General features: G+C 34.7%; 2 protein-coding genes across 10 annotated transcripts in view; one reads left to right on the top strand and one right to left on the bottom strand.

Annotated features, from left to right (window-relative positions):
• Positions 1–2,474, bottom strand: part of LOC145972140 (uncharacterized) — a 19,159-nt gene extending 16,685 nt beyond the window's left edge. For 4 of the 7 annotated variants that reach the window (XM_083100448.1, XM_083100446.1, XM_083100445.1 and 1 more), the window contains exons 1-3: positions 1,942–2,473; positions 1,068–1,230; positions 665–828 (exon numbers count right to left, since the gene is read on the bottom strand). In XM_083100448.1, coding sequence (XP_082956574.1) covers positions 665–828; positions 1,068–1,118 — 215 coding nt within the window. In that variant the 5' untranslated portion in view covers positions 1,119–1,230; positions 1,942–2,473. Of the gene's footprint in view, positions 1–664; positions 829–1,067; positions 1,231–1,941 lie in introns of all 7 variants that reach the window. The other 3 variants (XM_083100447.1, XM_083100450.1, XM_083100452.1) reach the window with 2 other exon arrangements.
• Ac13e (Adenylyl cyclase 13E) lies at positions 1,943–14,008 on the top strand. 3 transcript variants are annotated; one of them, XM_083100443.1, is made up of 9 exons: positions 1,943–2,489; positions 2,614–3,364; positions 4,632–4,921; positions 5,012–6,393; positions 6,492–6,746; positions 6,825–7,270; positions 7,354–7,509; positions 7,592–7,791; positions 7,873–14,008. In XM_083100443.1, the coding sequence occupies exons 3-9, from the start codon at positions 4,641–4,643 to the stop codon at positions 9,587–9,589; spliced, it is 4,437 nt and encodes a 1,478-aa protein (XP_082956569.1). In that variant the 5' UTR covers positions 1,943–2,489; positions 2,614–3,364; positions 4,632–4,640; the 3' UTR covers positions 9,590–14,008. The 3 variants fall into 3 exon arrangements, with proteins under 3 accessions (XP_082956569.1, XP_082956568.1, XP_082956570.1); XM_083100442.1 differs by having other exon boundaries at positions 1,943–3,364; XM_083100444.1 differs by lacking the exons at positions 1,943–2,489; positions 2,614–3,364; positions 4,632–4,921 and having other exon boundaries at positions 5,417–5,498; positions 5,584–6,393.

The raw sequence follows: 14,008 nt of genomic DNA, 5'->3' as shown, positions 1-14,008 counted from the left end.
TGCCGCACAGATGTCATTCATTTATCTATAGTGTACGTGATGTAAACTATAGATAAACAAATGACATTTGCAGCAGCGACTGCATAAACGAATGCACCCTATTATTGTTATATGAGATTTGAAAATAATGTAAATGTGACTGTTAAAATTAAATGTGAAATAGTAACAATTATGATAATTTTATGTGGAGATGTCTCATAGATTACATGATATAGAATAAAAATATGTAACCCATAGTCCTACATAAATCTCTTTTCAACAGTAATGGTATATCATATTACGTGACACCTAGGTTATTGTATTTCATGCATGAAATATATAATATTCAAATCTTGAATATTACAGCTTTACATCATATATCTCTTATATTTAAGCAAATAATCATAATTATTGTAATACATGACATGTGAGCCTATATGTGAGCTTAGTATAAAATTTATAAATATTAATAGTAGATACAAAAATTTTTAAATATTAAATAGTATATGTAATATGTAATATATATATATTTTTTCTAATAATAAAAATAGACTCGTGCTATCAATTTTAGTTTATATAATATTAAACAGAGACAATCCATACCATTAATTTTGTCTAATTCTTATGGATTGATTACAATGTCTTTAATGAATAACAATAATAAATTAATAAATTACAAACTTACTTGTACCGGTGGTTCAGGAGGCAGTATTTGGGGAGTTTCTTCAAATTGTACATGCTCTGTTCTTTCATCCTTATCATCCTTGTCATCTTTCTCTTCTTTCTTCTCTTTTGCTTTTTTCCCTGCCTTATTCTTATGTTTCTTTTCCTTGTTCCTATCCTTTTTATCTACAAATCCGAAATGAAAGATTTTTAAGATATAAGACAAAAAATAAAAATGTTTTTTTCTTCCAGCATTTAATATTTCATTAATTAAATATTTTATCTATTTATATTACTTATATTTATTTCTATCTATACAAATCTTTAATTTTTATTCTGTGATCAAATTATTTTATATTTCATTAAAATGTTTCATCAAGAAAATATATTTGACTTTATAGCTAAAAGTATATAGATTAACATACTTGATAATAGATCATCAGGAAGCTTCCTCTGTTCGGCGATTGCTTCTTCATAGGATTTCTCCTTTATACCATACATTGATATAAGAGCAATAACTGCAGCTGAGATGACAACAACACCAACATACACAAGGCCTGTCTGGATGTCCATTTTTGACTGTCTTATCTATGAAACATTAATCGTATCTTATGCATCAACATTTTATATAAAGTAATTTAGATTATAATTAGTGGATTTTTTTTTTATATACATTCATTATACCAGAATTTTCTCTTTCACAATATTTTTTGATATTTCTACATATCAATATTACTCAGTTTAAATAATATTTTTCACAATTGTCTGTTCCTTATATATACTCTCTGATACATCGTTTAAAAATTCCGTATAAATTATGAAACTAATACATCACCGTTATTTGCGAGAAAAAAATGTCCTTTGCTCAACTATTATAAATAACAGAAGAATAAAGAAGCAATTAACTGTGTGTGAGTGATGAATATACACAAATTTTGAAGAAAAACAAGAACGAGTGCCAACAATAAATAATATTCCACGCTAAGAATTGAAACAAAAGTCGGTCGCGAGTCGCGGGTCGCTGGTGAATCTGTCCTTGAGATACGTCCCAATAGCATGACGACGGGATGAATCCGTATACGAGCGGGATAAAACGGAGATGATAAGACGGGGACGGCCGCACGAGATTTTGGAGCAGGACGATGACATATGGATGACAGAGCGCGCGGGTCATCGACACATCATCGAGAATTGATCGACGAGGTAATCGCGAGGACAAGTACCGGCGAATCGTCGCGTCAACACGCTTAACGGTGTTTCGGCGACCGGCACGCCGTGTCCGTCGCGACGACCACTTACCGAGGCTGTTTATTCTCGTAGATTCCAGAGCACGCGGTGCTACGCGCTGGATGACACGTTGCGTAGATGGGGACAATCGTCGGCTGGAACAACGCGCGCTACGATCCTCTCGTTGCGGATGCACGGCTAATCGCGAGGCGAACGAGCACGACTCGGAGCGAGAATCACACACGCGCGACTCGATACCTCGTAGCGTTATGGCGGCCGGACGTAGAGCGAGCTGTACTAGGCGCCGCAAGCCACGCCTATCGGCCGGCGGCTCCTCCGATTGGTGGCCGACCTCTGCCACGTATGCAAGGGATGACGGCGCTCATCCGCGACGGTCCGACGATTGTTTTTTCGACGCGATCGCGTGTCAACTGTAACGATGACGAATCGACCCAATTAATATTCGACGATTGCCAAAGTTATCATGTTTCATCCGCGTCCGCGATGCGTATACGCCCTGAGACGTCGAGATCACGCATTTGCATGCGTCAGCATGCGTGTCATCGAACACGCGTCGCGATGTTGGCCAACGTCGGCAAGATTATCAGAGATTGTACACGGTAGCCAACTTTTAGAAGAGCGTGATTACTCTTATCTCCGCTAAAACGACAATGTTCTCGTAGGATTTGCCCGCAGATTCCTATCTTACATGTTACTAAATTGCTAATTCCCTAAACTTTATAGGTCTATTCGTTTCGCTCACACTTTCTACAATTTTCTACACTTGAGACGAGATAAATATATGTCGGACGTTATCGAGAGAGAAAGAGAGTGAAGAATCCGAGTGTAGATGGTGCAAAGGAAAAGAATAAATCTTACATAAAATTCCGTTGTGAGAGCACAATTACATGTTTTAAAGAATATTACAAATAAAAACATTTGAATGTTTCTCCAAGGATTAAATTACAATCCCTGTCGGAAACACTATGCACCCGATGCGATGCGCATGCTCGAGGTTCAGTACATTTCGTGCCCATGAGTAGACGATGCTCGATCTAGGATATTCCACTTGTCATTCGCAATGTTTGCAAGCATCGTCTGTTTTTATTTAATTTTCGGCGAGCAACAAGGACGAAGCGATTCCGCGAATATTGCAAACGTCAAGTGGAATGGACCTATAGAGGCCCGTGTCGTTGATGGATTCAAGATGGCTGCGAAACATCGTAGCGGAGAATGTTTTAGCAGTTTCGACGGAAACGCGTAATATTTTTACATCCTCGACGATTCGTCCATCGCGCCGTCCGTGTGCCTCAGCCGTCGACTTCATCGAGGTCTCCTCGCACCTCTGCGACGGTCGCTCGAAGGAGAGCCGCGAAAAAAATGGCGCTCTGTGACACTAGCTGATTCTTGCGAATACCTCCGATGTCATTAAGGAGGATGATTTCTCAAATTTTCCGGCGTTCTCGCCTTTGATTGAAGCGAATCTTTACTTGCGGTGAGTCTCGTAGAATCGTTAATCTCAAATCTCACGTTTGATTTGCATTGTAAAATAACAATTAACGAGTTGACATTGAATGCTATAGACGATTTATACATCGCGCCCATACTGGAGTACATGAGATGAGAAAATTTGCAAAAAATATTTCATACGTGTGTGTGAAATATTTGTAATCATACTGTCATTAAGATGTGTAAGGCGATCTGTTTTACGATATCAAAAAAATGTTTCTGTTATGAAATTATTTTGATAAGAATTTATATTCTCTGAAATAATTATATAAATTGTATCTTTTTGCATCATACAAATGTCCTGTGTGCTTATACGATTATATTTAATATTATACTTATTGTGATAATGTAACATAAAGGAAGCAGAGCAAGAGAAATGCACTGTGAATAGATCTTTATTGGTAGCATTCATTAAAGTGTTACAATATTATTAGCAGCTGCTACTTATTATTATTGCAATAGAATATCAATGCATATGTCAATAATTTAAGCTGCATCTTATTTACACGCACAAATGATATTCAAAAGAATAATTATCTTAGAAATGTATGGAATGTGTATGTGTGTATGTATATACACACATATATATATATATATATATATATATATATATATATATATACATATACATAAAATTTTAAAATTATTTTTTTATATATGTATATTTTTATCACATAAATATATATTTCTCTTCTCGTACACGTTTTATATATATAAAATTTATAAATCTGTTACTCTATAAATATAAAAAGAAATATATAGACTATATACACACACATACACGCACATATATGTTATACATTTGTTATTCTATAAATATAAAAAGAAATATATAAACTATATACACACACACGTATTATATTTTATATATTTCTTTTTATATTTATAGAGTAACAGATGTATAAATTTTATATGTATAAAACATGTACAAGAAGAGAAATATATATTTATGTGATAAGAATATACATATATAAAAAAATAATTTTAAAATTTTTTAATATATTCTATGTAATCATTTTTATAATATTTACGAATAATCAATATATATGTGTGTGTGTGTGTGTATGATAATTTTGTCAATCCTATCAGCAGTATATATTTTTCTCAGACATGATTTTTTAATTATCAAACATTTTTAAAACATTTCTATGTTCCTGATCAATATTTGTAATTTATTTGTCATTTGTAATATATTTTCATTCGTTTATCCATATTGTATATTAAAATACTATCATTGCTTTTTTTCCAATTAGATTACCGATATGACTCTTCAATTGAATCGCAAACGTGGCTCGTCCGTCAGTTTTACCAGAGCAAAGGACGATAGCGAAGATGCCGAGGACGAGATTCACATATCTCTGGCGCCATATATACAGACATACTTGGCGCACAGTAGTCAGGGATTGGGATGCTGTGGTATCAGTCTACCTGTACCGTTCGAACGTGCAGCACCACGGTCGTGGTGGAATCCTAGATTCGATTCGGAAATCCTCGAGGAACAGTTTAAGAGAAGTGCCTTTCCTCAAATTAGATTAAGATTTCGGTTCGTATTATGACGTATACATGCGATCGAAATAATCTGTATTTTAATTACAATTAAAAGATTGTTCTGATTATTTGTTTTTTCTTGCAGATATGCTCTTACGTATATCCTGTTGGTGTCCTTATCATGGCTGATGTACTTTGTGATAATCGGCATAGAGAACGATACATCGACATGGGCGACGATAGCGGGTCTTTTCGGTATCGTCGCCGCCATGGTGTCGGCCGTACTTTATTTAACGTATACGGATTACTACAGATGTTATGTATTAACGACTTCTCTGGGGGTCGCATCCACACTCTGTTTCCTATCCTTATTCTTCCTTGCCATGATACCGCCACACGTGGACGGACTAACACTGGTCGGACATTTTGCTCTGTGCTCAGAAATTTTACTGATAATTTATACAGTGCTGCCGATGCCGCTTTACGCCTGCGTGGGAATAGCCACGCTTTATTCATTGATGTTTGAAATCTTGACTGCCTATTTGTATGGCTCGAAGGACGCGCAACACAGTGAATGGATTGTACGAAATAATTCCTCAGGATCAAATAATGCGACGGCGGAAGAAACGTTGGTACTTATGCGCTCATCTCTAAAGGATCCTCTAATTGTTGCTGGTCTACAGAATGTGATACGTAATATTAGTGATTTTACTACAGCAATTAGCAGTACAGAAGCGATATCAACGATGCTACATGAAGATAAAAATACGATACAAAATATGGGACAGGGATTTTTAGAACGAGAGACGATAGCTCAACAGTTATACGGTGCTCTAACTGACCCGAATATCTTGACGAGATTAAATTCCAGCATCCCATCTATTATTCGATCCACCATTAGCTCAACTGTAAATGCATCGCCTATAGATAATTATACTAGTGATAAGATACTCGATGTCAGTGACATCGACTTTTCCACGAATCTCGCGATAAGGATCTTGATGCAGATTTGTATTCATTTGATAGGCATGCATATCTTGATAATGACCTTTGTGAGAATGCGTGGTACATTTATGAAGGTCGGTCAATCTTTACTGGTCCGTCGACAATTGGAAGTAGAGAAGCAATTAAAAGAAAAGATGATACATTCGGTGATGCCGCCAAAGGTTGCGGACTGGCTTATGGAAGAGAGCGAGCGCGAGAGAGAGCGAGAGGATTCTCTGAAAAAAGGCTCGATACCATCCAATAACACGGACATCCGTTCGTTGTTTCGTCCATTCAATATGCATTCTATGGAAGACGTAAGTATCCTGTTTGCCGATATTGTTGGATTCACCAAGATGAGTTCCAACAAAACCGCCGAAGAACTCGTGGCCATACTCAACGATCTGTTTGAACGTTTCGACGATCTCTGCGAGCATCACGGATGCGAAAAGATCTCTACGTTGGGGGATTGCTACTATTGCGTAAGCGGATGTCCCGAACCAAGATCCGATCACGCCAAGTGCTGCATAGAAATGGGGTTAGGTATGTGCAAGTAGCATTATTATACTAAATATTATAATATTCAAATAATCTTATCTTAAGCGTGAAGCTAGTATTTTGTACATTATTAATTTTATTAGCTATGATCGAAGCTATAAAACAATTTGACATCGAGAGACGAGAGGGCGTGAATATGAGAGTAGGCGTCCACACAGGCACTGTGCTCTGTGGAATTGTGGGCACCAAAAGATTCAAATTCGATGTCTGGTCGAATGACGTGACCTTGGCAAACAAGCTGGAGAGCACGGGAAAGCCCGGCCGTGTGCATTTGAGTGAGAATACTTTGAGATTTTTGGGAGACCAATATATCACGGAAAGTGGAGAACTAGTCAATGGTAAGTAAAATGATATACAAAAGAAAGAACAAAAATTCTGAATTTTATGTCACGCGTGCTTATTTTTCATTATTCCAGGTGTTAAAACTTACTTCATTAGAGCCCGTAAATCAGATTTTGTGAATCAATTTATCACAAATGTCACGTCACCCAAAAGTATCTCGCCATTGATGCAATCGCGGAGTCGTCTGGCATCGTGTAATAATCAAGTCAAGCGTCATCACTATCTTCACATGGTCACCAATGCGAGCAGTTACAGGATGAAGGCCAATTCCTTGCCTAGTATTTTAGATTCTGAAAACGATGGTGATACCATGGATGATAAAGAGGATTTGAACAAAAGTCCGACATCCACCGCTAGTTATGGCAAGAAAATAGTGCGGAGTAAGCCGTGGAAATATCTACAAAGACAACGAACAACAGAAGAAATGATACCTTTGGAGATAGAAGAGGGAAGAAATATCATTATGAGACAAGCAAAACTCGATATTCAGACATACGAAGAATGCAATGGATTTAGACGAGTTAGTAGAGCTTTTATCATCTTTTTCTGATTATCGCATATTTTACGACTGTGATTAGCGCTTACGATCGGTTCTTATCGTAGATCCCTCTGGGTAATGGCGTTGAAATGGATCCAAATCCTGTACCTTCTAGTCCTTTATTATCTGGTCAAGAGCCGATTAGTCATGCTTCTTCCATTTGTAGTAGGAAAGATTCCGGGATCAAGAGTAACAGCAGGCGAAGTAGTATACAACAACAGGTATGTTTTTGTAAGCCTTGTATTATCTTTATATATTTAATCACCAGATAAATTGTCTGACATTCTTTTTATGGATTTGTAGTTGTTCCTATTGAATGGCATGGCCCAGGGTGACTTATTAGGACACAGAGTCAGTGGTTATTATACCTCTAGTTCAACGTTAAATTCTACTCACGAACCTTCGTCATCAGTGCCCCCTTATCCGTTTCCTCCGATGGTAACCGATACATTCGGCGCGTGTTTTCATAAATTACGCAAACAATCTGATCTCCAGTTAATTAGGTAAGCAAATCATTTTTCAGTGCGTTTAAAAATATTGATTTTTTTTTCAACTTTTATTTTATCTCTTCTTTTATTTTAAAGGTGCGTGCAAGACAATGTGAGCTCTCAGCGCTCGTACTTCGTTAAACCGCCACTTTCGAGCGTTACTCTCTTCTTCAAGAATGAAGAAATGGAGAGAGAATATCGAGAAAATGCGCACAAAATTAGTGAGAGTATCGGCGATAATCCTCCCACTCTGGCTACCTCGAGATTCAACACGTATTTCGACATCTTGATATCTGCCTTGGTCTATACAGCTATCACAATCTCACTTTTTCTTCTCTGTAAACCGACGATTTACTACATGGTGTTCTCTGTACTCACCACCGCTGTTCAAGTTATCGCGGTGTTACTCTGCATTCGGCAAATCCTCTATCCACACAGGGCTCATACGACGTTTACGCAGAATATTTTCAGATTCTTTTCCCAATGGTATCCGTGGCATGCGTGCGGCGCAGTTCTGGTCGGTCTACCGATCATCTCCATCTTGCTTAATTTCACGTGCAACAGTTTCCGGAGTCTGAACAAATTTGAATATTACTATAGCTACCTAATTTTCGTCGGACTGGTCCATTTTTGCAACTTCACGCAACTCAACTGTTGGATGAAGAATCTACTAGTTACCCTCACTGGCATATTATTCATCTGCCTTGTGGTAAGTCACATATCCCCATATCATCAGGAGAATCTCAGTAATATTAATAGTAGTAGCGATCCTGGCAACAGTTCACAGTTGATGCAATTGGCGGCATTGCATCCAAATTTATTCAAATCGCGAGCGAGTGAACGGAATGATCTAGATGGTTCAGGGAATCTTTTGAACGCAACGAGAGATTTTATCATCTCGGCTGCTGCGACAAAAATGTCAGTCGTGAAACATACAGATCGACAAGAAACGTCTGCTACGATTCGAAGAGAGACTTACACCGGGTATAACGAAAGATTATACAATTCGGAAATATATTTAGATATGATGCTGTTGTTGTTGCTGGTCTGGTTTCTGAATCGTGAGTTTGAGATCAGTTATAGATTGTGTTTCCATGGTAACGCAGTCGCAGCGCGCGATAAGACGCGCGTTCAAGCGATGAAGAATCAGGCCGATTGGCTGCTACACAATATTATACCGAAATACGTAGCTGATCAGTTGAAGACTACCGCCAAATACTCGCAGAATCACAAATCCGTGGGCATCATCTTCGCCAGTATCGTCAATTTCAACGAGCTATACGACGAATCGTATCTGGGCGGTAAGGAGTATTTGCGCGTGCTCAATGAGCTTATAGGCGATTTCGATGAGTTGCTAGAGGAGCCGGACTACGCGAACGTCGAAAAGATCAAGACAATCGGCAGCACATTTATGGCCGCGAGCGGTTTGAATCCGCAAGTGAGACAACAAAGCGAGTACGAGTACACGCATTTATTCCAGTTGCTCGACTTTGCTGTAGCGATGCACAAAGTGATATATGATTTCAATCGGGATCTGTTGGGCTTTAAGCTGATCCTACGAGTCGGCTACAATTACGGTGATGTCACAGCCGGTGTGATCGGCGCTACTAAATTGTATTACGATATTTGGGGCGACGCAGTCAACATTGCATCGCGGATGGATTCCACTGGGGTCGCCGGTAGGATACAAATGGCCGGCAATTGTCTGAATGTCCTATCGGAACGATATGAGTTTGAACCACGCGGACAGGTGTATGTCAAGGGTAAGGACAACATGGATGTGTTTTTGCTATTAGGAAAGAAAAAGAACTGATTGATGACCAATGTTTAAAAATGCCGATATTCTGCACGATCATAATATATCGATACGATCCGATACTACTTGTGGCCTGGAACGACCATAGCATTTAAAATAGGATCTGGCTATTTTATCTGAACATTTTTTATAGCTTAATATTTTACTGTGCCTGTTTTTCGAAAAGCATATGAACTGAATTGTACGAATTAGATTGCATTAATCTTTCTAATTTTTATTTTCAATTATTTCTTTTAACGCATATTCTTTATGCATTAAACATATTGTTACATGGTAAAAATATATTTCTCCATTGATAATGTCTGAATTTTATTGTCTAAATATTAAAGATTTTTTCTTTATATTATATTTGTTTTCTTTTAATTTATAATAACATGTACATAAAATAAATAAAATATTTGAAAATAAAAAGTAGAAAAATTATCAATGCAATTCTATTCAATTTGTACATTGTACGGGGAAACTAAAATTTTTTTATTATATATTTTTTTAAAATTGTAAAAGATATTAATGGTGGATAGAGCCATTACTAATAATTTGTGCTGAAATGATATCAGAGAGACGTGCAACGAAACAAATGAAACAAAAAATTGGAGAGAAAAGTGTGTGTATATATATATATTTATGTGCATATACACATACATATATTGTTACGAACAATAGTCGTATATGTGCCCTACTAAAAAAAAACATACTCGCCTTATTCGTTGACTGCTCAAACTCAGCTAACAAGAGATATTTATTAATGAGAGATATTATTATTGTATTTTTGTAAATATCGAACAATATACTATATGTATAATGAAAAGAGATATATGTATATGTATATATGTATATCATGGGAGATTAATCGAGATCTGCCTTTGTCTCAAGTACAAAACTGGATGAGAAAAGGGGCGAGGAGACCTTTTTTAAGAGCATTTTACGTTGTTGAACATCGGAATAATAGTAATTTGTGTATAAGTTTAAATGTTACGAATGTGATTTTTGCGCGAATATATTTGTGTATATATATATATATATATATATATATATATATATATATATATATATATATATATTTGTGATATATCTGATCTGTATCTGTTTCCTATAAATCGAGTCTCGAAAATGTGCAATTCTTTTTGATCGAATAATAATGAAACGTTTTTACGATATAACTTTGAGAAAACTTTGAATTAATAAAAAAAGTGTTACGTTTCTATTCTATTCAATATTCTAAGAGCAACAGCGAAGTGCGTCTTGCGCGATAAAAGTCAACGAAACTCGAGAAAATACCCCGTTATAAGTTAAATAAATTTTAAAAAGTAAAAAAAAATAAATGTACACAGTCTTGTCTTCCTGTCTGATATTGTAACACGTCACGTATGTAATTAAGATGCGTAAGTGTACAAGTTATATACAAGCGTCGTTGAAAATTAATCTACATAGAAGAGATAAAGAGAGATGAATAAAGTGAAACTTTAGGAATAGTGATTATAAATGATAAAAAATAATTTTACCAAAGACCAAGATAGAAAAGTGACGATTTAAGTCACGAACGCGTGCATATGTAAAAGCTTATATTTAGAGTTTATTATACAATGCATACGTGCATTGAATAAATTGCATTATACACATTCCAAACAAAATTCGTAACGAAGCAGTTGGCCGCAAGTAACAAGCTCGTAACAAAGTGCTTCTTGTCGCCATTGTAAGTCATATAAACGTCTCTTTATTGTCTGGACACTGTTACTCTCGGATTCCAAAGAATATTCTACTGCATTTTTTTGTAAATCTTAATGATAAGCGTCTGATGATATTTATGATGTAAGAAGTAATATTTATATTGTTGTGTGTACGTACATACATACATACATACATACATACATACATACACACATACATACATACATACATACATACATACATACATACATACATACATACATATATATACATGTATGTATATGTACACAATTTTGAAAATTTTTCTGAATTACTGACAAAAAGGAAATTAGGCGCTTTGTGTTTGTTATATGCGGTATGTATATACGATTCAAGTATAATGCGATAAATTTGGATCTGGATTACAATCGGTATTGTACATCCTGCACGTAATGTGGTTGTAATTTTAAGCAATTTAACTCAATGAAATATTGTTTTACGTGAAAGTAATGTCATAATATATAATAAAAGGATATTAAGAGATCCCATTAATATAATATAATTTTTGTAAATATGTTGTAAAATGTTTATGGCTTCTGTGTAAAGTATAAAATTTTTCTTTTTGGAGAAATTAAAAGAGAGTTATGGTGCTGTACAGAAACTATGTGATGTATCGCTTCGATTTGTCATATTGTGGAACATTATGTGAAATATTTCGAAATATTACGAAGATTACAGTCAATTATAAGTTTTTATGTTATATGTAGAATATAACCAGATAACAGCTCATATGTCAAAACGTATCCACGTATGAACATCGTGATTTATATAATGATAATATCTAAATATATATGATATTCGCCGATTTTGAGGAGAAAGTATATGTTATACGAGAGATATCAAATAAAATATATTATGTAAATTGGATGTATATTTATCGAACATATACATGTCTTGCGGACAACGAGACAAAGAGCCAGGCGTATATTGACGTACATGTTATTATTGTCAAAAAATGTAATTTCTTTATTACAATATAATATATACAAGATACTATAACTGGTTTCGCTATAGTTGATGTACAAAAACGCCGGCGAGGTCTTGAAAACAAGCGGATTTCCATTGCTTTCTGGCCTGGCATAAATCAATAATGTTACGTCGGAACATTAATAATATTATAACAAAGCGTAATGATTACTTTGTTTACATACACACGTATATTAACAAATTAATTATTACACTTTGTTATACATTAATATCATATATTAATATTATATATAAGATATGTCCCATATAGATAGAGTACAGATTAATATTACTTTGTCAAAAGAAATAAGTATTTTTCTCTTTGTTTGGCAAGATTTTCAGAAATTTATCATTGAAATCATCATTCTCGAAATCTCGTATTTAATTTATCTAGTAATAATATGTATATGTATTTATAATTTAATATACAGTGCATTTGCTATTTTTTATAATTTTTTGTATAAAAATTTTGTCAAGTCTATTTATATTAGAATGAAATATATGAAGAGATTATTTTTAATTATTTTGACATTTTCTTATATATAAAAGAAAACTCTTTTATATGGCAAAGTGTGTTTTTAGGCTCTGATATAAATAAAATAGAATAAAGTATTAAACTTAATTATAATAAAATCATATCAAAATTTTTGACGTGAAGGATCAAAAAATAGTAAATGTACTGAACTGCGCTCGAAAACAATGCATTTCCAAAAATTTTGTCAAAGAGATGTTTATTTTTTGACAAAATAATACCGATTTATACCTTATCTATATGAGAGATATCTTGTATACACATAGACATATATATTAACAATCATTATGAAACCATCTGGATAATAATCTTGATAATTTTGTTGCATTTAACAATCAGTTAAATGCATAAATATAAAAATGTGATGTAGTCCAATAGTTCATATCGATAATAAAGAAACGATTGTCGTTGTGAAAATAGTGTTGTTACGAACTCATTGATCTATATAATTTAGCCAGTCAATAAAGTAATCGAAAATGGTTGTTTATAAGATAGCAGATTTTTATATTCCAGAAGAATGTGATTCCGGATAAGTATTGTAATTCATTTGTTTGTACCATTGTGTACACTTTGTCGATATTCACATATATTATTCACATAATGGCATGCACTACTCTCAAAAGAAAAGGAAAAGATAAATATAAAACACTTTGTATATGACACATTATGAAAAATTGTGGTAATGTGCGATATACTTTCGATGTACACATGTGTATCAGGTGTTTTCATTATACAAATAAGTAATAATTCTTCTAATGGAAGAATACGAAAAGGAAACAATTGTATTATTTCTTTTCAGCAATATTCCAATGATAAAAAAGGTAAATGCTTCTGTAAGAGAGCATCTTACGAGGGATGGAATCTTTTTTATTAATTGTAAATTTGTTCCTCTGACTACTTTTACTCTCATACAATGTACGAACCGTACACGTGACTATTAAAAGCGCAGTGGAATGCTTGAGAAAATAGTGCATAATGCAAAAACTTACGAGTTTAAATTACAAATTACAACGTGTCGCTGTTTCTGATAGAGGCAAGATGAAGCATGCGAGACAGAAATCAAATAATCGTTAAGAAATTCTATTTCACGTGCAAGTTATAATGTCCTAGTCAAATTAGAAGACAAGCGAGAATAAAAGAATTTTCGATTAAAACATTTTTGATATGTGATATTGTAGTAATGTAATACTGTAATAGAATATTGGTAGCAA

Source organism: Camponotus vicinus, unplaced genomic scaffold, assembly GCF_025532165.1.
Source record: "Camponotus vicinus isolate PSW18456_S1 unplaced genomic scaffold, iyCamVici1.0 SCAF_5, whole genome shotgun sequence".
Taxonomy (NCBI): Eukaryota; Metazoa; Arthropoda; class Insecta; order Hymenoptera; family Formicidae; genus Camponotus; species Camponotus vicinus.
This window is presented reverse-complemented; position numbering and strand designations above follow the sequence as displayed.

Coding starts and splice junctions, on each gene's coding strand:
- Ac13e (XM_083100443.1), top strand. CDS start 4,641: ATGACTCTTCAATTGAATCGCAAACGTGGCTCGTCCGTCAGTTTTACC. Junction 6,747..6,824: donor AAGTGGAGAACTAGTCAATG/GTAAGTAAAATG, acceptor TCATTATTCCAG/GTGTTAAAACTTACTTCATT. Junction 7,510..7,591: donor GAAGTAGTATACAACAACAG/GTATGTTTTTGT, acceptor ATGGATTTGTAG/TTGTTCCTATTGAATGGCAT.